This window comes from Phoca vitulina, unplaced genomic scaffold (genome assembly GCF_004348235.1).
Source record: "Phoca vitulina isolate PV1807 unplaced genomic scaffold, GSC_HSeal_1.0 scaffold33, whole genome shotgun sequence".
Classification (NCBI taxonomy): domain Eukaryota; kingdom Metazoa; phylum Chordata; class Mammalia; order Carnivora; family Phocidae; genus Phoca; species Phoca vitulina.
In genome coordinates this window covers 12,931,374-12,957,312 of record NW_022589736.1, presented here as the reverse complement: position 1 = coordinate 12,957,312, position 25,939 = coordinate 12,931,374, and the positions used below count along the sequence as shown (strand labels likewise).

General features: G+C 47.4%; 1 protein-coding gene across 10 annotated transcripts in view; it reads right to left on the bottom strand.

The window, feature by feature from the left end:
* The window catches only part of CELF2 (CUGBP Elav-like family member 2), an 803,688-nt gene that overhangs the window by 71,324 nt on the left and 706,425 nt on the right, over window positions 1–25,939 (bottom strand). For all 10 annotated transcript variants that reach the window (XM_032426083.1, XM_032426080.1, XM_032426078.1 and 7 more), the window contains one exon: window positions 6,022–6,070. In XM_032426083.1, the coding sequence (XP_032281974.1) occupies window positions 6,022–6,070 (49 nt within the window). The remainder of the gene's footprint in view (window positions 1–6,021; window positions 6,071–25,939) is intronic.

Sequence of the window (25,939 nt, the reverse complement as noted above, 5' to 3'; positions counted from 1 at the left end):
GAGACTTGCCTGGTCCCAGCCCTGCCATTGAGTTGATGTGCGACCTTGGGGAGTGAGAAAACTTCTGTGGACCTTGGTCTTATCATCCATAAAATGGGTTTCAACTCTTCCTTGCTGTCTTTCTTAAGGAACAGAGAGAAGTGGGGCGGGGTGGGGGGGGGGCGGGCAGAAACGCTGAAGCCCAGAATCCCACCCACCAGCCGCGCTCTGCACTTGGGCAGCTCCCGAGATAGTGCAGAGAAACTCGGGCTCTGAGGACCATTGGAAGCCACGATTCCACAGCACCATGAGCTGCCGATGTGTGCCAAGAGCTTGAGAAAGGCATGTAAGCTGGCCTTTAAGGAGCACAGGGAGAGACTGGTAGAAGCATGGGGGCAGCACAAGGTATAAGGAAAGGAACACCCTGTCCTGGGTGTAATTGCTACCCAGCAATGGGTACATCAAAGTGGACGTGGGCAACGGCATCACTGGCTCTGAGTCGTAGGGGGAAGCTGGGGACCTGCCTTCCTCCCTGAGATAACAATCTTACATTTAAGAAGCTCTTTTCTTTCCCATCAGAGCAGGTGAGCTACCAGTGATCTATGGGTTAGTGGTGGGAGTAGCATCTGTGCTCACCAACAGCGGGGTCACCAGGATGACATGGTGGCCCAGAGGGAACACGGCATCCCCCCGGTGGGAAGGAATGGACTGAAGCGCTGCAGAGCAGGGAGCGGCCAACTTCTAGTTGCAGTTGTAGCCTCCTCCCCACCCCCCATCTCTAGGACCTCTACCTGAGGAAGCTGTGGCTAATATCTTCTTGAGACTAAAAAAAAAAAAAAAATCCTATTGAATTTCTTCTTATTCTGAAGGATCCCATTTTAGTTCTTTCAAACAAAAGCAAATGATAAATTCCCAGTGAGTCCTTGGTTTCACTGGGAAACCTATCATGATGGCATGGAGCTAAAACACTGCAGGTTTGGAGCTCCAGGGTGATGCAGGCATAAGCTAAATGTGCAGCTCCCGAATAAGCTAAAGAATGATTTTTCCTAAGAGGCATAGTAAGAACTGGAAACAACCGCTCAACAAACCCTGGCTTCCGAGGCATCCCGCCGGCTAAACCCGGGCAGGGAGATGGAAGAGAACGCTCTTTTCAATGCTAAGTAGTAGGTAAGGAAATATAACGGAAACCTACACCTCCCAGACGCTTTCCGAAATGCCGATGTCCTCCCGGGCGCGCGCCCCATCCAGGAAGCTGGATGTTTGCAATCCTTCGCTAGCCCTAGTACCTCTGTGGCTCTAACAGCTGGGGCCGCGCGTGCTTTAAGGGCAAACGGGGAGAACTACTCACTCCCCGCTTTCTTCCCCCTCGAGTTTTCCCAGTGAAAATTTATTTGTAAAACCTATTCCTGGGATTCCCAGTCTGAGGATCCCTAAACAGCTTTGTCAGCATTTTAAATAAACATAATTATCGTGCATTCACTGAACTGTCCATCAATTTTTGATGAGTTTCTTGGTGGGGTTTTTTCCTCAGTGTCCACAGGCAGGCAGAGGCTCACTTAGGTTTTCAATCCATGCGAATGCGGATTGCTTCAACAAACCTACTGTGTTTACAGTATCCTGTTAAGTGCTTTACGGAAATTAAAAAAAAAAAAAAAGGAAGGAAGGAAAGAAAAGTCTACTTTCCTTCAGGATAACAGATGAATGAGCAAGGGGCGATACTTTTTACACCGAGTGCTGTGCAGGTGGGGCGACCCCATCACTCATTACGACCGGACCGGAAGCTATTCCATAACCAGGGACCATTTCAAGCTCTCCTCCCGTGGCATGAGAACGGGTTAATATTTTAAGTTTTAAGTGGGGACTTTTTTAAGTTCGAGGAATAGAAACTTCGTTTTTGAAAAATCCCTAATTGCAAGTCTGTGCGAACACCGTGGTGTACAATCTGTCAAAGTCACACCTGGATTCAGGGCGGCCTGAATTAATTAACAACTTTTCAATGTGTTAGTGCTAACATATGGCATTTAATTACTGCCTCCAAATCCGTGAGTCTCTCCACTTTGAATTTCAAAATTATTTCTTCCTCCTCCAGTGCATTGGAAAGTGACCGGATGGGGATGCCCTGTGATTCCCATCTTTACTGGAGGCTTGCAAACCTGCAACCTCCCTGACCACGTTCCATCATTTTGACCCTGTGAGCTCTGAACTCAATGCATGGACACCAGGGGTTTCGGAGGCCTTGAGAAAAGAGAAAGGGCTTACTTGGCATTTCTGGATGTGAGGCTCTAAGGAGCCCCGACAAGTTGTGAGGTTGGAGGGTTCAAGCAGGATGCATTTATGTTCTGTCTACAGAGTAAAACAAAACAAAAACACCAACCCTCTCAACCAGGAGCACGACATAAGAGTGAACACTGGCTGGTCGCTGAGACCCCCAGCACAGAACCAAAGGCAACCTCTATGCTTTTCTTATCACTTACTGCTAGACAAACTTCAGATCCGGCAACCGCATTTACTTTTCAATCTTGCACAGGTGGTACCTTTTCCTGCATAGCAAACAAAGCTGGAAAAGAGGCCCTCCCATGGTATACAGAATGAAAGATAGTAACTATGTGCTAGGGTATGCTGCAATCCAGAATCCACACCTCCTCAATCAAGCCTCTTCCGCTGCCATTACTCAACTGTACGCAGTGGAAGAATGGTAAGACAACTTGGAGTCTGTGAAATTTGGGTATTTATTCAGTGTGCTCTTCCTAAAGACCCCAGTATTTTATTGCTGATCCAGAATGCGATTTTTTTTTGAACACCTGGCACAGTTAGAAGTAAAATGCTGTGAGTTTGCAGAAATATGCTAGAGGCTGCAGCTTAAATCAGAGCCCATTAAGAGGGCAGGCTCTAGGAGGCCTGGAGATCTGGAAAGCCTTTGTAGGAAAATACTGAAGGGCGGGGCAGATCCAAGAGCAACCGAGTGTGTTCGGGCTTACCACAGTGGTTCCCTTTGTCAGAATCTCTAGATGGATGAAGGCTTCAAAGAGCGACTGCTTTCTGGAATTCATTTGTCCATCACTAATTAATCAGTGATTAGCAGCCCTTTCTTGCTCCGCAAATACAAAGTTTCCGAAAGCCGAACATACTGATAATGAAGATGGTTACTGTCTAACTGTGATGAGTCCTTTGTGCTATCCATAAATGTCAGCAAACTCAATAAAGGTGCAATTAGAGCTCGTTATCTCTCTTTCACAACTCCAGGAGCTATTGAGAGCATCTGAGCCAAAGAAATCTTTGTGCTCTATGAGCTTTGGAAACCACGCTTACCTGTCAAAACTGCCATGTGAAATCAGAAAGGACTTGCGCCTTTTATCACTTGCTTTCGAAAATGATACATCGCTCCTGATTCCTCAGCCAGGTCCAAGGAGAACCCTGAGGCCTGTTCCGTCTCTCAAGGTGAGGCACAGACTTTGCACCTCCATAAGGAAAAATGCCTTAAAAGGAGCTTTCAGTCCACTTACACTTTTTGACTCCCCCCCCGCCGCCCCCGCCCCGGAAACTCAGAAAGTGAAGGTCAATCTATAAAGCAAAGGAAGAACTGGCCCAACGAGAAGGTGTGTGGAGGTGGTTTTTCCTTCGTGTGTCCGGAGCCGTGCTTTGGTAGGAGCGGCAGCCTCGGCTGCCCACAAAGCATAACACCGCCGCTCACCTCCCACAAGTGCGCCGATGACTTAGCAGAGCAAATATTCACTAAGTGCCGGGCATTAGGCCAAGTTCTTTGTAGATGTTAACTTATGTACTCCTCGAAGCACCCCGTAAGGTGGGCGTCACAAGAAGAATTCAGACTGTGGACCACCGAGCGCCCCCTCTTGCAGCCGGAGATATGGGGCCTGGGTGAGGTTACAGAACCTGCCCAAGGAACCAGCCAACACGTGCGCGGTCAGGCAGGGGTCAAGTCTGAGCTCCTCGAGATAGCTTTTACCTGCTACCCTGAGTTGCTTCCTGAACAACGGCATTTTTAGGTATCTTTGCATCTTAGTAATAACAGTGTCTAATCCTGCTTGGCAAAATGGTTGGCTGAGGGTGGTTCTACTCTGTTGCTGCCATTCTAAACCCAGAGCAAACATCAGCCTTGGAGTCCAGAGCTGACACTAGAAGCAAGGGTGACCAACCAGTTGAGACCTCCAGGTCGCTAGCCTATAGAACGGGTTCTCTAAGTCAGGCGTTGTGTCCACACAGCGGCAAAGCTAAAGAAGAAACCCTTTCATGGTCCAGCGACTTGGGTATTCCAGGTCAAACATTTCCAGAGGAGTTATCTAATTCATCCTGTTTTTATAACAGTGACCCAAGGTTCAGAAATAAGACCATACCTCCTTCATGGCCCTTGTCCTGACCCAGGCTAGAGAATTAAGAGTCCAAAGACAGGGAGCATCTCTTAGGGGCCAGGAGCTACCAGATGACTTCACAGACAGGGTTCATCCCCCGAATACACAACTCCTCTCTCCCATGAGGAACAGAACAGACTGTAAATGTGTACTTCTGGAGCAAAAAGGCTCAGGAGTCAGCATGGGCACCTGGCCTTCCGCCTGTAGACACTCTCAGTGCAGAGCCCTATGAGGCCAGAGAAAAATCCGGGAGGTAACAATAACCCACATTTTAGAGAAGTGGTGCTCTATTGTTTGCAAAGCACTGTTGTATCTTATGTGAGTCAAAAAAAAAAAAAAAAAAAAAAAAAAAAAGCCTATCTATGGAGGTAGTGACCATGACTCCCATTTCATGAATGAGGAGATCCAAGTTTGGTTGTTAAGTGACCGTTAGATCAGTAGACTCAACGTCAGTAAGTTCCATGGGGTCAGGGCAGTGTCTTTCTTAGTCCTTTCCCTTATTCTGCTTCAGACTCAGGGCCGAAGCCCAGCCCCTAGCAACAGGCCCCTCCCACAGTAAGTCATCATGGGGTAACTGCTGAATAAAGGGGTGAAGTCACCTGACCGGGGTCCTGCAGGAAAGCAGGGCGAGGTTTCGGACCCTCTGATGCTGGATGCTGCCTTTGCGGTGTGTGGTACGGGAAGAAGGGAACAGACTCTCAGACAGGGGTGCAGTGGTGGAGGAGATGGGTGGGGAGAGGGGGTAAGTGCCCAAGTCTACTCCCTGACGGATCAATCAGGTGCTGGTGGCACCACGCTCTGACTTGGAATTTTCTTCAAAACTTCCTAGTCTGTGAAGAAGCCAGAAAATGGGATGCACTACAATTAGCAAAAAATGCCTTGTGGAGAGATTTAGACCCCAATCATAATTTACATTTGCAGATATGCAGATCTCTGAGTGCATGGCTTCTGCCCTGATTACTAATTAATGAGGTGCAGACCTGCCTGTGGAAGCAAACAGTGCTGATTATGTCAGTCTTGGGGGACGGAGACGCGCTGAGGTCTGAGAAGGTAGAAGATTCCTTTAACATACATTTCAGTGAATTCAAAGAACAAAATGGGGACAGAAGGCGGGTGTAAAGGGAAGCAGAAAGTTAGGAGAGAAAAATGTGGCTATTGGCCCTCCTGCATCTTGGAGAGGTAAATCTCGATGATTTCACAGACATCATCCCATGCATATTTTAGTACTGAGCGTCCGTTTATGTAATCAGCTGGCTAAATTCTGAATGAATTTGGATGCAGATGCATCGGTACAACTTAGAGAAGAGTGCCATAGATGAACACACCAAAGGAGGAGAAAAGACAAGCAGCATTTTTGGTGGGTGAGCCCTTTCCCGCTCATCCGCTTTGCACACCCTGAGGTCCTTCCTCTCCATCAGGTGTCCTGGGATGCTTGCTCAGTGGGAGGGGATCAACAAGAGGCAAAGGCCACAGAGTTACCACACAGAGCAAGCCCCGAACAGAGGGACACAGAAAACCATTTCTTGCAATGTCTTCAACAGATCTTTACACCAGAGACGTATCCCCCACTTTTCCCAGAGCAGGAAGCACGTGGGGCCGGCTCCTCCCTCCCCGGTCTGACTCCTTCATTGAAAGAAACAGACAGTATTACATGAGACAGTTGGTCACCACCTACCGTTTGACTTTTCACTATCTGCAGGTTTCATCTGAATGGGATGATGCATCTAAAAATACAAAAGTGAGAAAGTAAAGGCAGATTGAACAACTGTATGAACAGTCTCAGAAACCCCACACTATTAAACTTGAGTCCTCAAACTGTTATAAGGACACATCAGTAATAACAGGATCTCTCCCCGTCAAAAGTAAACCCATGAAAATGCAAGCCTCTGGTGACGTTCAGGAATAGAACCCTTTTGAGTCACCGGGCCCTGCGACACAGGATTGGGCTTTGTAGTCGGACCTGAGTTTGAAACCTGGTTCTGCCACTCAGTATAGTTTCTGCCCATATCTTACAGGCAGTTCTGGCTCTGCCATTCATCATTGTTGCCACATGATTTTGGGCAAGCGTGCTAACTTCTCTGAGCCTCAGTTTCCTTATCTGTGCAACGGAGGTAACACCTGCACGGCAGGACTGAAATGAGCAAAGGCATATAAGGGGGGTGCCGTGAACAGGGCACAGGACATGCTGGGAAAAATGAACTACTGGTATTCTGTAGTATATTACACATTTAAATGCAGATTGTCTTTGTTTTTCTTCTGGCCATGCTCTCTGCTGCAGGGATTTTTCTTAGACCTCACAATTATGAGTAATTTGAAGGTCTAGCAGTTGATTGATTTAGGCGCTATTACATAATTTTTCTCAAATACAAAGTATGACAGAGGAATGCAGAGCTACTAAAGGGATGGAGGAGGGAGGGGAGGAGGGAGGGGAGGCGGGAGGGAGGGCAGGAGGCATGGATCTGACGATCAGGTTCGCTTGGTAGGTGTGCAGGAGTGGGAGGAACCTGAGACAGAGTGGCGCCAAGGTCCTGAATCGTGGTGCCCCTGGGTGCTCTGTGGCTCTTTACACAATGCCCATCTCACCACCGTGCACGATCCACGGAGTTTACTCCAAGCAGAACGCTACCACCATTTCCAATTAAAATAAATTCCTCCAACCACTTTCAAAGGTCCTCTCGCTTTATATTTCATCATACCCCAAGGAACCTCAGAGCCACAGTGTAGATGGAATCACTGGCCTTGCAAATGCTTTTATTATAATGGGTCCTGTTCTCTCTGAACCTTTAATTCCCCCAGTGGACTTCCATCACTTGCAAGCCCCAGCTCTGGGTTTTATCTAATTTAAAGGAAAGGGGAATGGTACTTGGCTCTGGCACTTAAATGATGGAAAATTGTCATCAGGCAGTTAGGGCCATGTGTAGCTAATGCCTGGCAGGGTCTTCAAAACACAAGGGGAATGGGAAAGAGGGAGTGCTATCAGGGGACGAGAGGCTAAATAATTCAGGGCTGCTTCGTTTATTCTAAAAGGCAAGATGCTCTTATGCATAGAACATAGGCCTTTACATGTGGGGTCTACTCGGATTCCCACTCCATTAACCTATTCAATTTGTGGAGGAGAGACTAGAATGAGAATGGAATGTTCAGGGGTCAGCAAGTAGAGCAGTCTTTTCAGAAAAGACTGGAATTTATCCCTAAAAAGCAGACAGAAGTAAAATGTGGAAAAGTCCTGGTTTGGGCTGGGTAAGGTGGGCTCTATCCTACAGCTAATGCTTGGGGAAGATGGGCTGAGTCCCTGTGTGGCTACCCTTCTAGCATGGCTTTGTCCATCCATTCAGCAAAGATGGGTGAAGTACCCACTGTGTCTCAGGCTCTAGGCTAGGAACTGGGGAACAAGGCCCAATAAAGAATTTCAGGCCCTTCGGGTGCTCAGTGTGTATGGGGGAGGCTGATGTGTCAACAGCCCCAGGAGCAACATGGGAAGTGCTATGCTAGACAGAAGAACAAGGGGGTGCAGGAGCTCAAGGGAGCAGGCACTTCATTCTGCCTGGGGAGGAAAGTGAAGGCTTCTTAGCAAAGGGGATATGTGATTCGAGTCCTAAAGGTCAAGTTGGACTTGCTCACAGAAGAGGGGGAAATGGCATCTGAAACCAAGAGAATATCCTGTGCAAGGCACAATGGTGAGAAAAAGCATACTTCCTCCTAGCAAGGAGGCCAATATGTGTGTGGGGAAGGGCGCAAGAAGGAGATGCAAAGGCAGTTGGCACCTGGGTCTCAGAGGATCCTGTGTACTAAGGAACTGAAATTGTGTCTAAAAGTCAAGTCAGGCATAGAAGATTCAGGTAGCAAGGGCAACAAGATCAAATCTAAATTCCAGAAAAGTCCTTTCTGGCTACGATGTGGTGGATAAATTGGGACAGGGTTGGGGGGGGGGCAGCTAAGAGGCTACTGCGGACATCCGTGTGAAATTGATGGTCTAAACCTCAGAGGCAACTGGCTGGTTGTGGGGATGAGGGGGAATGAGAACCATCACGGGAGCATGGCCCAAAGAGGGGAAACATGAGAAAAGTAGTTTTGGGGGAGACTGATTAGTGCAGGTCCGGACACGCCACACTCGATGTGACTGGGGCTGGAGAGAAGTTGGGTGCCACAGAGCACCCAGGCTGTAGTGACGGCTCTGGGGCCATGGGCATGGGTGAAACTGTCCAGGAGGGAACGTACAGTGAAAAGAGCCAAGAGCCAAGGACTATCAAGAGAACCATAGAGAATATCAAGAAAGAGGAAGCGAAGAGGGTTTGAGCAGGAATAACTGGTTCCGCAGGAGCCCCGCGGGAGAGTTTTCAGAACAAGGTGATGGTCAGAGCATGCTACAATGGAAATGCCCAAGTATCCTTTTGGATATGACAATATGATCTTCTTCTGGGAACTGATCAAAAGCAGCTTCTGTGGGGCGGTGGGGCCAGAATGCCACCCTGCAGAAGCTGGGGAGTAATAGGGAGGAGAGCAGGAGATACGAGAACTGCACACGACTGTCTCAAGAAGATTCGCTCAGTGGAGTCGGGGCAGAGGATGAGGGCAAAGACAACAGGCCAACGTGCTGAAAAGGCTCAGATGAGAGTCACAGGTTGAGGCAAGGAGACAGGAGGTGAGTGTACCTACACTATGTACAGGACACAAAAATGAATGAAGAGGACTCTCGCCCTCAGCGAGCTTCCCATCCATCATGGCAGCTGATGTGCACAAAGAGAAAGAAGAACAAATGGTGGCAAACATCAGAAAAGGGGCCTAGACAGAGTGCTATGGGCATTCAGCCGGACCTCTGATGTGCACGGAGGTCTGGGGCAGCAGTTCTGGGAGCTTCTGCAAGAACAGAAATCGTTCTGCTCTAAAGCTGTCAAGGGCCTGGCGAGCATTCAGCCCAATGCTCTTCATTTATACGTCTGAAGGGAACCGTGACTTCACACACAGCTGACTAACGACAGAGTTGGGATCAAACATCTAAGCTCTCTCCATTTCATTCAGGGCCGATTACCCCCAGATCACACTGCTTCTCTACTAAATGTCCAACATGGGACTTGGACGCACCAGCCTACAATGAAGGACCGCAGGCCCCACCCACTGAAGGCGCTGCCGTACCCCACCAGGCGGAAGTCACCTTCCCTCCCTTGACCTCCCTGAACACTTCATCTACGCACTTTATGATGAGTATTACTCCAAGACTTGACTCTTGGTTTTCCTGCAGCTGCCGAGAGACTCAGCTCCGTTTCTGACCTGAGACTGCCCCGAAGGCTCTGGAATGTAAGATCAGTAGTAAGAACATGGCCATTGCCACTGCAGACTTGAACTTTGCTCTGGTCCTCCCCTGGCCCCGAGGGAGAGAAAGTCAACTTCACATAGTTGGATTGTTGGAGTGCGGTGAATTCTGAATGGGCGGTCACCCTCCTTCAGGTATGTCATGAAGACTATGGGGATCATGTGTGCACAGCACTGTGACCTTCTTGGAGAGGGGTGTTCAATCCGTACTGTATTAAGAATGGCTCATTATCATGAACAGTGCATTTGAGTTATACATATGGGATATAAACATCAAGGAAGACAAAAAAAATGGTTTGGAGGAGTTGTTTTCGTGATGTTGTTTCACTTCCTCAAAATTTCATTATTCCAAAGAAGTTTGGGAGATTTGTTGAGTGGAGCGAGAAAGTGACGGAAAGGAGCCGGCATTTAGTGGGAAGTTTCAAGGTGTAATAAAGGGATTCCTTTCCTACGACAGGAAGTGGTTTCAAAGATTTGACAGTCAGACGAGCACTACGCGTTTGTTCACTTATTTCTTCGTTTACCAGATGCCATGTTAGTGAGATGCTGCGAACTCACGGACGGAAGAGTCTGGTCCCACTGGAGCTTGTAATACAGCGGTGGCGACAGCCACGTTGGTGGCACACGCACGCTGAGACACGCAGTGTGGGGACTCAGATGCTGGACGCAGACACAGGGAGGCGAGCCAGAGAAGGGGTCTGAGCCAGAGCAGAGTTTGAATTCAGTCCTGAAGGAATCCTAACGCTCACCAGGACCCGGAGGAAGGACGCTTCAGAGTAGAGAACACACTCTGAGGCACAGAATAAGAGAAAACCAGCCATGTTGCTACAAGAGAATGATGTGACGACCTTCTAACTAAGAGAGGAAGCAACAGAAGTCACTAAAGAAGCTCATTCACCGAATACGAAATACCTAAAGCAGCATAACCAGGCTAAGAGTGAGGGATATGCTCAGGGAGTGGAGAATTTCAAGTAAGATGAAAACAATGCAAGTCTACTCAAGCTTGAATTAAAACTTGGAACCAGACTGGTGGCCAGCAACCCTACCCTCATCACGTCGTCAAGAACGAAAGATGAAACCCAGGGTGTCCAAACCACTGCTTCTCTAGACTATGTCAGTTGCGAGGGGGGGAAAATGGCTGCCCCCACACCCCCTCCCCCCCGCCTTTGGGGGATGGGCAGGGGGTGGGGCCCGGAGCCTGTGTTCTGCACCTGGAGGTCCCAACTGACAGTAGCAGACTGGACGAAGGGCCAGGGAATTTGGCAGTCATGCTTCCAATCCCCTAATGCCTCACCAGTCCTAAGGCAATCTCAGAGTCATGCTTGAGGGTGGTTCCCTAGGGGAGGACAATCTTCAAGAATTTTTGCAAGAAGTCTCCTAAGAGACACACGCTAATGAAGTTGAATCTGCATCTCCATAAGCATACAGGGTGGGCAGTGTCTGGAAAAAAATCTTCAGGGGTCTGTATTGTCATGATCTGTCCAATGGCACCTCTGTTGGAGGAGTCTAGGAATTGTACACACACCAGCGTGTGACACCCACAGGGCGGTTTTCCTGAGGCACGATGAAACCGGAGTGCCCAGTCTATTACTAGTGTTCAAGTCAGCTTGTCCTTGGAGCAAAGCAAGACCATGGGATTCCCTGTTGGCAGAATGCTTGTCCTGGGGACATGCCAAGATCAATCGTTTTGGAAACGGATCCTGTTCATGGCAGTAAATTTGACTTAACACATTTCATCAAGTTTGCATTTCTATGAAGAAAGCCTTCTAAATCTATTTCCTCGAAGATTTCTTTGCACATGAATTTTTCATTTTATTGTAGAACAACATTTTGCCTCCAGTTACACATTAAGGTACTGGTTAACTTCTTGGTCTCTAGCCCTGTTTGTTTTTTAAAAACAGAGGAAATCTAACAAAAAGGGAAAATTTTAGGAGCTCCTTCCCTCCTGGTGGGAGGAGGGTGTGGGGGGGATGACTGGAACTGAGCATGTTCCTTAGAAATCAGTTTAATTTCGGTGACATCTGTGTAGTAAGTGTTCCATCCCACGTACAGAAGGTGGAAACTCCCAGAGAAGAGGACAGTTACTGCAGTTCACTGAGGTCCATTTCTTGGGGACCTGATCAGGCTTCCAGTGAGTTGCGGCTTCTTGAGGTTAAGGGCTGAATCTTGCACCAGATCTGAGCATGGCATCAACAACGACACCACGCAGGCTGCCGTCCCGACGTGGGCACTCTCGTGGGAAGCTGTTGGTGGGCGTCGGGGCACGCCAGCCTTCCAGTATAGAGCCTCCCCCTCTCTCCCCCTTTCTCCCAGCGCCTCCCAAGTGAGCGGCCCTTGGCCTTCCCTCCCCTTGTCGCCCCCCAACCCCTGGTCTTCAGAATGGCAGGTCTCCTGATAGGACCCGACGCTCCTCACTCCTGAATGCATTGACCTTCGGCGCATCACAGAAGCGCCCGGCTGCAGCTCGTGAAAATGAACAGGAGGACGGAACACTGGAGCAGAGCCGTCACGCCAAGTCCGTGGGGGTCACCGCACATACAGGGAGCTGTGCAGAGCCCCACCCGCATCACGGGTCCTGTCACGTCACAGCGACAGGGATGGGCTGGCCCACAGAGCAGTGGCTTTCACGAGCTGTGCTCTCTGGAGTCCCCATTATACCTGAAGTCTGGCAGGATTTCGCCAAACCTCTCCGCCCCGGTCTTGTGGTGAATGAGGGGGAACCTCTGAGTTTCGACAGCCAGTGTTAACCCCGGCCTCGTCTGGGAGCTGGAGGGCCTGGGGGAAGGAGACAGGCTGGTTTCTCACACCGAGGAGAACTCGTGTTGAAACTTGTTTAACCCCAGCCATCACCCATTGATGAGTTAACCACCTTTAACACGAGATTCAATAAAACATGCCATTTCTTAACCTGAAGTGGGTTTTACAGTCACTCTTCTGCATCTCATTATTAAACCTGTCTTGACCCCTGAGGGAACAGCCGTGATGGTACATATTATAAGCTCACTGCCCATAAAATATTTAAAGGGAGAGAAGGGGGGTGGAAAGACGTGACTTCACATGAGAGCCATGTACCAAGTGAGAAAATGACAGGACTCCAGCCCTTCAAGACCAATGGGAACTTTTCTTTCCCTCCGTGATGATGCACATACAGCTCGTGCAGACCACCTCCAGCCTCACTGTACAGGACACCGTGAAATACCCAAAGCACCTGTACTTCCTGCATTTTTCTCAAAAAAGGTGGTAGAAGTGGCAAAAAGGAGTTTCAAAAGATTTGCCTTCCACTGGAACGTGCCATGCCCACAGATCAAAGTCCGTATTACCGGGGGGTCTGCCGTTACGGCGAGGCACCCGAAGCCACGTCGGCCGGCCTGGCTCTCCAGGTAGGTGACTGCGGCATTTTTGGTCACGGTTCTACTAGGCTCAGCGTCAGGGAGGGTGGAGAGAGACCAAGGTGGCTTCTGGAATGTTGACGCAGCCTTACCAAGGACTTTAGTATGGTCAACTTGCGAAGATACCTTTAACAGAATGGCACCTCTGCAAGGAGTCGGAAGACCCAAATCCGTGTGCTGCATCAGCTACAACCAGCCCATAGCTACACCTGGTAGGTGAAGTAGAGAATTCAGGCAATTTTTGTGAGATATTTTTTAAAAGATTTTATTTATTTTCAGAGAGAGCGAGAGAGCACAAATGGGGGGGGCGGGGAGAAGGCAGAGGGAGAGGGAGAAGCAGGCTCCCCACTGAGCAGGGAGCCCGATGTGGGGCTCGATCCCAGGACCCCGGGATCATGATCTGAGCTGAAGGCAGACACTTAACCGACTGAGCCACTCAGGTGCCCCCAATTTTTGTGAGTTTTTTGTTTCTTTTTTTGTGTGTGAAAAACAGAGGAAATCCTTCCTTCTCGTTTTTCCTGTGCCAAACACTGTTGTAGGCTCTTTATGTGTCTAAACTGTTCCAACAACTCTGAGACAGGTATAAATGGGGAGCCAAGGAGGGTTGGGGAGCGAGAGAGCGAGGGATATGTAACCTGGTCAAGCCCGAGAGCAAGTCAGCGGTGGAACAGGGATTGAGACTCAGGACTGTCCCAGGCTGGAGCTTCCGTCCCCAACACTCCTCTGTACTGCCCCTAGCATATATCCACACAGTTGTGCTGCAGGTGAATCTGGGGTTTCTAAGAACCAGCAAAATTACCATAACTTCCCTCTTCTACACTAAACATAAAGATTATCTAACTGTAGGTTTCTTCCCTCTTAGACTCATATACGAGCGTGTGCAGTGTGCATATGTATGGATGTATACAAGCGTGTGTATTGCACACGCACGTAAGAAACATTGTAAGTTAGCCTCAGAACAGGAATTACTGTGTTTCCTCCATGGAAAAGGTAGGAAAGAAAACTCAAATGGCTGTAATGATGGAAAGAAAAAACCCACAGCCTTAGAGCCATGTATGGAAAGTACTGCCCCAGCCAAGGAGCCATTTGACTGTGAAGGAGCTGTACGTCCTAATGCAGAGGTTCAGTGCTGATTCTCCCACAGTCCCTTCATCAGGCCCTCCTAAACAAGACACACACGATGGAATCAGTCCCTAAGATGTGTTTCATGACCAAGCTATCTGAAATGTTCCCCACCTATATTGAGAAGTGGACTGATGAAGACCAACCTTTACTATCACCTATTCTCAGGAAAATAATTTTGAATCCCTGACATTCACTGATCCTACATTTTGTGGTTTCCTCCCAAACTGGTGGTACAGTAAAGTACGCTGGAATCTATAAATAATCAATCAGTGTGGACCACTTTTTGTTGGCTAAGCATCATTCACACCAGAAAGCCCTGGCAGTGGGTTTCCTGTTAAGTGACTGGATTGAATGATGCCCGTCTATTTGAATACGGCTTTGGAAAGTCTGCAGAAAATGGAGTGCGGAGCTGCCCTCTCAAGACAGGATTCCTTGGTGGAAGCACAGTGCATGGGATTCATCTACACTTTGAATCCCAGGGCTATTCCAAATTGCTTTTGTGTATGGCCACCAACGGAGTTAACACAAAAACTTGGCAACCAGTATTTGCTAACCTAAATTTTTATAGAAGTGATCTAAGCCAAGGAAAAAAGTGGCTTTGAACATGATGACAATAAAGAAATAAAAGTCACCTTTTCTCTTCCCAAAGCAAATCACAACTCGGGGAGAAAACTCAGGGTAGAAAGAACTATTTCTTCCTGATAGCCACTGACTGATACACGTGAAGTGCAGAGCGCTGAATAAAGTCATTACTATCATTATTATTTTAGCTAGCATAAAGGTTTCCCTGAGGTGGGGAGAAAAGGTCCCTTCAAAAGCCAGGATAACATACTGGAAGGAATAGCTTTTCTTGCTCACCTGGGAGGTATGCAGTGAGTTTCATTCAACTCCCAAATCCAGGAGAAAAACCTACAGAACCCAAATTATATATCTGCTTTTGGCCCATCGGGCTGCAGGGTAATGACACTATCTATTTACATTTCTAGTACAATCATGTGCGATACCAGAGGGGGGAAAACAAGCAGCATAACCATTCAGTCCTGGAAAATATTTTTTTTTTAAATAAAATAAGTAAAATAAAATATGGCGGGAAAATTAGATTACTCTGGGTGGAATTCTAGGAGGGAATTTGGAATCTGTTATGGTGATTAAGTCATCATTTCTGACAGATTACTCTAATTGGCTGTGAGTAACATTCCACAACCCCACCTGTAACCCGGTGTCCTAGTCACTCAGCCTATGTTACCTTCTGCACATACACCATGTACACACGAGAAGCCAGGGCCCGGCATTTATTATACTCATCAGCTGTGATTAGGTTCTGTGTTTTCATACTAAATAGTAACACAAGCTTCCATTTTGCTTTATGTGCTCTTAAAATTACAAGAAAAATGAATAGGCTCAAAGGAGGAGGCATGGGATGTGAATGAAACAGAATTGTTACAACAAAGTGGGAGTGTGTCACTTTCCGCTTTCCGGAGCCTGGCTATTCAAGAAGGATGTTACTCTGTTCTTAGTTTGACTTTTCTTGGAACTATAGTATATTACTTAGAAAGGTTAATCTCTGTCTCTCTGTAACCCTCCAGTCAAAGTTGGTACCTCATTAGCTGTTATTTCTGTAGAAGGGCTCTGCTATTGTGTTTAGCAACATTATTGTGAATAGAAAGCCCTTTCTTTGATGACAGCTCAGGCCTCCCCTCCTCAGTCACTGCATCTTTGGGATATAAGAAGCAATTTATCCAAGCATTTGAGCTCCCAAGTAAATTTGGTGAAAAGCAAAGCATAACTAGTTAAAATTGTAAGACTGCACCTTGCTTTGTCTAGAATCTTGAGATCTATATATTTTAATGACAAAAAAACCGGAGGGCATAAAACAGTTCTAGAAATGAAGACAAACAGGCAGACTCACTGTAAGGAAAGGCTTGTAGGATTACAGTGCTGCGGGGACCGCCCCAAGTACCGCAGAAGACCACACGAGGCTTTCGTATGACAGCTGGGAGATCACAATCACTACTGATTAATGAGCCAAAATTAAGAGAAAGGTAATAATTTGCCCTTATTACTAAATGGGAAACATACAGATATCCTTTCTAATCATGATTTCTTTTTGATTGTGGAATTGTCTTCCAAAACCAATGATGGATGCTCCAAGAGTCATTCTTCCAGATGTTACCCAGATGCTAAAAGACATGCTGCTTAATTGAGCCGTGCAAAATACACACTGAAATAATAATGACTGGCCTGGCCATTAAGGAGTGGTTTAATGACCTGGGTAGTTCATTTATATTTCCAATACTGTGACTCCACATGCCACAAACTTAGCATAATCTCATACTTTAAGACAAATGAGTCTGGTTTAAAAATAAATTGTCCTTCTGACATTAGCCTTTGCCGGTAATGGCCATCTTTGGGCTCAGCTCTCACACAGCCTTGGGATAAAGGAGAACCCAGCCTGCCAGGCTCACGGTAGCTCCTTTCTCCAACAGTCCTGTTTTCAGGTCGTTCACCGCTACCTTGTTCTCCCCACCCTGTGAATGGAGATGAGCTGAGCCCTGTGTTTGTGCCTGGGTCACTGTGCCTCTCCAGCTGGCCTTCACTCTGCATGGGGACCCCTGCTTGTTGACCTGGCCCTTCTGTGACTGTTCACTCCCTGTGAACCCAGCCCGGAGTCCTGGCCAAGCAGGGGGCTCGCCTCCTTCCCAGGGCTCGACCCTGTTACTGGCAATCCCTGGTACTGCTTCCCAGAATCCTCTCACTCAGGTGCTTTCGGCCACACCCCTGCGGCGTCCCCGCAGGAAATACCCTTTGGACGGCGCAACCTGCTGGACTGCACTTGAGTTTCGGTCAGCCACTGGAAGCTTGCATGCTGGATGAGACAGCTGCTGGGTGTGTTTCCCCAGACCCTCACCTGACTGCCGCTCTGGCTTGGCCCTACATTTGCTGAGTTTTCTTCCCCTAGGAATTCTCCGTGTAGATCTCATTTCCCTGCAATTTGTTTTTCTTTACTCCTCACTATTTCCCCTGCTGCCACCTTGTTAGCTCTTGGTTCCTGCTCCCTCAGACTCCTGAAATGACCCCCTCACCTCTTCTGGTCCTTGCCTTCCAAGTGTCCCATACACCACTGCCTTTTTAATTTGCCTAAAACTCTGGTCTAGTAATTTCTGTCTCTTGCCCAAAAACTTTCCATGATCTGCCAAATTAAATTCCAGCTCCGTGGCCTTTCAAACAACTCCATGCTTTGACCCCAAATTACCTTTTCAGGCTTATTTCTCATGATTGCTCAACATTTCTCTTCAACTCTAGTCAAACTGGACAACTCCCTCTTACTGGAACTTCATCCACATGCTTATCCACAAAAAGGCACAGCACCCCTCCTCAGGCATAAAGAGACAGTATTTCCTTTGCCAGTATAACCGCTGTATATTTGTTACCTAGGAACACCTATATGTTATTAGGTTGAATTGTGTGCAATTGCCATTTTGTAGATCGTAAATAGTTGAATACTGACAACTTTATAGGCTGCAACCTTGTCTACTGCATGGCAATGAAACTGCATTATGTCCTTTTCAATGGACTCATGAGAAGCTCCCAGTGTTCAATTGATGTAGGCTCTTCCCTTTGTAAGATTTGGAGAGATTTCCAGTAATTCATCTGCAATATTTACAAGCTGTATGAGCTCAATTAAATGTGAACTTGATGACACAAAGCAAAACCCCTCCCCATACCAACCGTGGAGTTTATGGGTGTTCCGCGTGCAGCACGGGGCTCCCCGCGCCCACTCTCTGCGGCTTCAACGCTGTTAAGATTAGCGATGCCTTATCCCATAATCTCAGGTTCCCTTTCAACTTGAAGGCAAACTAAAGCCACCACAAGAATACCCTTCTATCAAGCAAATCTTTAAAACCTCTGGTTCAAAACTAACTTGGAAAACTTAAGCCAGCTGTATCTTCTCTTGAACCTTCTGACAGGGTACCGGCGTCTCATCAAATCCACGGAAAAGCCCCACTGAATTTTGTATTCTACTGATCCTTCCCTAGCTTAGCGTCAGAGTCCTGAGTTGTTTGAGTGGCTCTGCCAGCCACGTTTGTTAATTAGCGTCTAACATTTCCATCTCTGCAAGTTGCAACCTCTCATAAAAAATGCATGGTTTGATTGGCTTAGGAATGACAACTCCATTTACATCAGACAAATAAATACGATACGTCACTCAGGAGCCTTTCTCCATTTGTTTATTTAGCTACCTCCATGGCCTTTGGGATTTATACTAAGTGAATGGAAGCAGATAACTAGTGTAATTTCCTCTCTTAATCACGTTTAGGCAAGAAATGATTAAGTATCTTTTTTTTTTTTTTTTTTAAACAAATGAGGCTGGTTTTTAAAAAATTATTCCCTACTAAAAATAGATGGCAAGTTTGGAAAAAAAATGCCTTACGGGCTATTTCATATTAGCCATGTTTAAAATGCAAATCCATTAAACATCTGATATTGTTTTTAGCAACTCTATTTATTCATCTCATCTTCTACAGTAGTCCTAAACTTTGGTTGATATTTTGCCAAATGAAGATCTCTCCTCCAGTGCAGCTAATTCTTTATGAGTTCGAGTTTAATTTTACTGTCTCATTTTGCTTCCTACCTTCTACTCTCAGGTGTGAGATCGTTTACCAACTTTGGAAATTACTTGTTGGCAGTGCTCAGGGAAATTATGACAGTTCAACTGTTCTATAAATACCCTTACCCTGAAGCTCAGTCTTCTGAAGATCAGATTCTGGTTTAGGCCTTCCAGTGTACAGTACTGTAACCAAAATCCAAATGGCAGAGGAAAACTCAGAAAGGGGATACATTAAGAATATGGGAGACATTTTATATTAAGGAAGAAAGGCAAGAAGCCTTTCTTGACAGCACTTGATCTGCATTGGCTCATCTATTTTGATGCTTTCTTCTCTGAATGAGGTCTTGGGAAATTTGGGATGCTTTATATTCTCTGTAGTGGAAAGAACATCACAGTCACCAACACAAGGTCTGGGTTTGAGTCTTGGCTCAACTTGGCCAACTCCAAGTACCTATGGTCAAGCCACTTGACCTCCTTAACCCTTGGTAAACTATTTGAAGCAAGGATCATAATGGAAACCTCAATACATGATTGTGAGGACTGAGTCAGATTAAATAATAAGCTGCAGAGAAACCTAGGATTATAAGCTCTTATTTTCTTAGTTCATTTAGGTGTTACAACCAGAGTAAAAAATGCATTGTGACCACATGTGTTCGTGCCTCACCAAAAATGACTGTCTTCTGGATTAAAAATGTTTGAATAAAAAAAAAAAAAAAAAAAGAGTAGAGTAGGGGTCTAACCTGACCAAAAGGATTGTAACGGAGAGCCCAAGTATCGAGACCGCTCTCCCACCTCCCTCTTGTACTCCACCAGTTTGTAAAGAACTCTTGAGATTTTTTTATATTGAGAGAGTGTCGATGTATAAAAGCTATTCCTGAGAGTTCATGTATTCAACACCCATTTGTTGAGCAGCATCTTTAGTATGAGACTGGGCTCTGAGAATGTTCTCTCTCCTTGAGGCATCTGGAGCTTACTACGGGAGAGACAGGTAGTTGAACAACTGGGGAGAGTAAGATTCAGCAGTGACAGGTTGAATCTCAGCATCTGCTACAGTGGATTACAATGAAGGAATATTCGATTCCACCTTCAAAGAAGTGAAACAACATTCACGTGGGATCCAATGGCTGGAATGCAGTGCGTGAACAAGAGCATCATAGAAGCTGGAGAAAAAGTAAGGGACACAGTGTGGAGGTCGGATCTCACCCTTAAGACCACCAGGTGTGTCCATTTTTTCTGCCGTAAGACACAACACAACCACATTCACACACTCCTGCAGCGCACTGGGGGTAACGTGCAACCGCAGTGTCCTAATTCTACCCCATCCCCTCCCACTCAAGGGAGTGCCTGGAAGATGAATGAGTGGAGTCATTATAGGGAGAACTTTGAGAATCTCTTAATCCCTTCTGTGCTTTTACTAGCTGTGGTGACAACTCGTCCCAACCGATAAAGAGGGCAGAATTCCAGAGATGCTGCTAAGGGAGAATACAGGATTTCCTCGCTGATCAGAAATGGGGTACTGAGATGGGGCGGTATGGGAAGAGGAGGGGTTGAGGATGACTTCCAGCTTTTTGTCTCGGGTGGTGTCCCCATCCACTCAGACAGGTAGTACGTGAAGGGGGCCTGGGTGCTTAGTTTTACTGCTGCCTGTGGACCAACTGCATGGAACTTTCCAGTAGCAGCTAGAATCAGAGAAGTTTGATATCAAGATCAAGATTTGGGAGGCAGCAGGGCACTGGAAGCAGAGGATGAATGACGGAAATCAGAACTCGTGCAGAGTGAGAACGAAGGGGTGAAAACAGAACCCTGGGGCAAGCCTAGTTCTTGGCTTGCTATCCTCATGAGAAACAGCACCGTCCTTTTTATTGGGAGAAAGTAGGTTTTCAGTGACTTCTCTTCGCTGTGTAATGAAAGCACCTGGAAGGCTTATGGCTTAAGATGTCTTTATAGGTTCTCTTTTACACTCAGCTCTGCTCCACCCCAGCTTCTTCAGCGTTTCAAGCTTTAGGCTTATCCAACTTTCCCTTGGGTAAATCAATACCATGCCTAGCCAGCCAGTGTATTTATTCTTTCATTGTTTAGAATTTTGTTAAAGTCAGAGCTAAATTTTCATTTTCCCACTAAGGCCTTTTAAAATTACCACGGGAAATAATTAACATCGACATTACCAGAAGACTTGAAGGGCATATCACGTTCAGAGAAGAGAGTCAAGCTAAGATGCTTATGAATGCACCCGAAAAACTCCAACTACAACATCTGTCCAACCAAATGCTGTCAAAGATACTGAAGGTCATGGTCCATGGGATGCTATTTTGGGACCCAGGCACTGTGTACAGATGCCTTCGAGAGACCTGCTTCATAAGAGGTCCATGACTTGTATGCAAAGTGTTTTTCCATTTTCCTTTTCCCGTCCCTGAACATGAGTGGCTATCTCCTGTGAGGCGAATTACATAGAAATATAACATGGGCATGCCCTTACACACCGGCACAACACACTTCTGCTTAGCCAACATCGTCAAAGTACCTTGAGGAGGCATCACGAAAGATTGCTACAAAGACCAAAATGTCCTCACCCTTGCTCGCTCACTCCCTCCCTTTCACGCAAAGGAGATTTCATGGTTAGTCAACCGGGTTGAGAGTCTAGAGCTCATCTTCACTAATGAGCCAATGTGCTGACTGTGGCTGCCGCATCCTGCTGCTGTGAGGGGTATGGACTTGTGCTTCTTGCCAAGGCCAAGGGTGAGGGGCTCAGCCCCTGGGACTCAGGCACAGTGAGTACCGATGGGAAGGCATGGTGTGTCAGTCTCCAAAAATGCCTGCTTAGGAAGGAGAAGCTCCGCTGCAGCCCCAATCTATTAATTCATCTCTAATCAGAGACTGAAACACAGAAGTGGGGAGAGCACTGCGAGGATGAAACCCAGCGTCTGCTGTACACTCCTCCCTGGTCCTTCAGTATCTCCCTTCTCAAGAGCGGGAGTCTGCTCCCCTTGCGAGTCTGGCTGGGCTTGTGCTTGGACCGTAAGCTGACAGCAGGCAGCACAAGGGATGTGGCCTGACTTCTGAGGTGACGTCAGAAAAGAACGATGCTGATGATGGTTTTGTCCTTGGGGCCGCACAAACTCAGCGGAGGGCTTTTCCTCGCGAGCCAGTCATTTGGTTGTGATCAACGAAATAAACACAAGGTGTTGGCTTGCCTAAGTTCCCAGGGAGGCCTGATAATTTGACTCTCCCCTCCTATGTGCCTTTCCCGGGTCCCCTTTTCCTAGGGAGGCCTGATAATTTGACTCTCCCCTCCTATGTGCCTTTCCTGGGTCCCCTTTTCCGTGCCAGTCTCACGCACCCTCGGCAGGTATGGCACCCCACATGCGTCCTCCCCTCGGGGTGCCCTCATCTCTCGGCCTGGCCCGTCTTGACTTCCTTTCCCACCTGGTTCCTCTGGTCACTTTCTGCTTCTCATTCAGTCACCCGGCCGCCACTCACATGTTGACACCGGTCTGACAAGGCAACAGCGGGACTTAAGCACACGCTGGCCGTGTCAGTTTGAATTTCTCTGTGTAACAAATGACTCTGGGCTTAGAGACTGCTGCCCAGGATGTCTGTTGTATTTCCAGGGATTGTGAGCAACCCGACGTGGGAAACACGTCTCCAGATGCACAAGAAGCAGGGGTGGAACCCAAGAACCCACTCCAGGGAAATCCCACAACCACTATATAGGGCAGCTGACATTCTTTGTAAGCCTCCCAAATTAACACACGTATACAGGTTTATAAAGTACCTCCTCCTAGGAGGCAGTATGTTCTACCCTAGCACTCATGTGGTCGTTACATTTTCTTTGTCCGCGCGCGTCTCTCAGGCTGTGGCTATGGAGAGAGACAGGGCAGTAAGGGCTTTGCTCCCCTGTAAGGACCTGCAGGTCCATGAATGGTCAAACAGCAAGGACTCTACACGCCTACGGTTTCTGCAAGGTGGGACCGCGCTGCCGAGTATTAGGGATTAACTCTGTGTGGCAGCAAATTGTTCCTCTTGCTTTAGAATGAGCTTATTCTGGCCAGAAAACCTGCGCTTAAAATAGCACCAAGTCCATTCATCCTCTTAGAGGCTGGGGCATATTAATTCTACGTAAGTCTCACTCATGCGGGATTTTCCGGCAGGTCTTTGAGAGTCGATGGCATGGAAAAGACCCAGTTGCCCATATCCAAAGAGGCTGCTGGACAACAAAAGACCTCCTCATATGCCAGTGACGTCTCTACCTCCTTCCCGACCTGTCCCACATGGTCAGGTCACCCAGATCACTTTCGGAAGCCTGCAAGGAAATGAGGGAAGGTGGTTCTATCTCCAGCCACAAAGCAGCTCCGCCCTCTTGAGCACTGAGATGCGGAAACATACCCACCCTCCTGCAGGAGGTACGCATGCATATGCAGTCAGAGCTGTCTAAAAGTGAACTGTGATAGAGTCCCAGGATAACAGTCCTGGTGAGCCCTGGTCCTACGGTGCATACGCATCAAACTTTGCTCTGCGTACACAGAACCCGGGATCTAGGCCAAATACAGGTCCAGGGCGAGGCCCCAGAGTCAGCGTATCTAACACATTCTTGAGGATTCCAGTGCTGCTGGCCCATGGACCACACTGAGTAGCAAGGCTACCTGCACTTGTGGGAGGGTAACCAGCAGGTGGGAGTGCTCCCACGCATCCAAATGAGCAGAAGAAGGAAAAAGGTTAATCACCATCACCTTACCCTGGGGGTTGATGGTGATCATTCTCCAACAGTGGTTTCCAAAATTGGCTGAACACTGGGATCACTTTAAAAATACCGATACAGGGCTCCCCGCCCCTGAGAGATTCTTATTTAATTTGCCTGGGGCACAGCCCAGGCATATGTAATTTCAAAAGCTCCCCAGGTGAGTCTATGGTGCAGCCCGAGTTACTAATCACCAGAGGCAAATGGACTTAAACTTGGGACGACTTTCGCTTTTCTTCATCCCTTCTGTAAAAATTCATCTAGTTCACCTGTCATTTTTAGGTAAATGGCCAGGAAGAACATTATTCCTGAGTCTTTCTCAGAGGGTGGAAAGGAGAAAAGAATCACCACGTTCGGCTGCCTCACATCATACAGCGGTAATGCCACAGACAGGGGTCATTTGGGTCCTGAATTTCTGATTCTTTAAGTGACGTGTTTGGTATAATCTCGTACAGGAATTGTGGGGGCGTGAGGCGTGGACAAGAGCGACAGGCTCGCACTGCTCCTCCCACTCCACCTCGCCACCTATTCTGGGATTCTGCTTCCTCATCTGTAACATGAGGGGTGGGCAGTACTGTCTCCCAAAAACACTTTTAGCTTCCACAGTCCATGACCTCTGATGAGATGGGGTCTATTTTCCTCCACATGCCCCCTCTTCTTCTGCTGACCCAGAGAACCACATTCAAGTAAACAGAAATCTACTGAAAGCAGCCCCAGGATTTCCTAGGTTTGGGACTCTTCTTTTCCTTACTGGATGATATTTAGTTTTGGTTAATGACCTCCAGGTTTTCCATCTGGGCAATGCTGACTCAGGAATGATTTGGGTAACTCAGTGATTAGGGTTCTTTAATTGATGCCCCAATGGCACTTTGTGAGTTTTGGTAGGATTTGTGATTATAGTTAATGCCTCCATGAGCTGTAGAAGAAATCTAAGATACGGCTCGTCCAAATCTAGGCTGAAGCGCCTCTCCCTATTTAAATGATAGTTTGTAAATATTAGTGAATCATCAGATATGAAGAATGGTTAGGATTACAGGTGAAGTTAAACTGAATTAGAGGACAGTTGTCTTTCACATCATCCTTGTATCTAGGTGGAGGAGGTAAATTATTAGCCAGAAGAGACATTCCATGATTTGTTAGGGAACTTTTCTGTAATAGTCAAAACTACTTTAATGCTCTTAAATTTGGAATGACAGTCTTCTCGTTGAAAGCGCAACCAGAGGGGGAAAACAAATTATTACTCACTGTTTTATTATTTACCTATTATTTTATTATTTTCATGAGCTCAGGTGTATAATTAAAGCCCTGGGCACAGTGCCCAAGATATAGTAAGTGCTCAGTAAACGTTAACTATTACTATTGCTACTTGGTTAAAATTATCTAAATTCTGAAAGTCACTGAAAAATATTGGTCATTCAGACAAAACATTTACAAAACCAAAATTTGCCAGAAACAAACTTCTGGAGTTCTAGAACTACTGTTCTGCATTTACACCCAGCTTACAGTATATATGCAATGACAGTAATTAACTTTCTATTACCTGATCCATGTGACTCGAGGGCACTGGGTCCACGGTGCACTGGACCTCATGCACCACTTAGTACAAAACATCTGGCATGGTTTCCTGGTACTGTATTTATATATATGCTTTTCTGAAGAAACTAAATACAGTGTATGCGTGGGTAAGCGCACAAAGGGCAGAATTTGACCCGCGGTCACCCAGTTTAACCTTCAGGGCGGAGGTGAGTTTCTAGGGAACCTAGTTCCTCACTTTAATTTGGTCCTTCCGGTCCCTGATAAAGGATGGGAGCATAGGACTCGGTGGCCCCGAGATCACAGAACTCCCGGTCTAACTCCATGAATCATAACACAGCGTCCCGGCTCCTGCTGTCACCACCAGGCCGGTGGCGGTGGTGGCGGGCACGCGACCAAGTCTCCATGACACACCCACGTATCTACATTCACGTCAACAAAGCAATAGTGGCGTGATGCCCAGACGGAATTAACCAGGTAACTTGCCCTCCTGTCGCACTCAGCCTTTGGTCCTACCTTGCCTGCTGACAACAGGGGGGAACAGAGCAGGTGGCTGGATGGGGACAGAGAGAGGACACCCAAGCCTCCTGGACTCGAGGGAAAGCCCCTGACTATGTCGTGGCTGTGAGCGCGGCCGCGGAGGGGGCTGCGTGCGACCCCACCCGCGGCACCTGCTGCTTCTTTCCTAGTGTGCTCTTCTGGGGTGCAGTGTCTGGTTCCCTGTTTTCAGAAGCAGAGGATTCAGATGCTTCGGGGGCCCTGCAGACTCAAGAGTAAAATACCGGGGCAGGGGGCGTGATGATTGAGGGTGGCTGGAGCGTCCACTTCTTTGCCAGCCCTCCTGCACGGCCACGGCCTGCCTGCTGGCTTGCTGCTTCATGCTCTGGGTGGT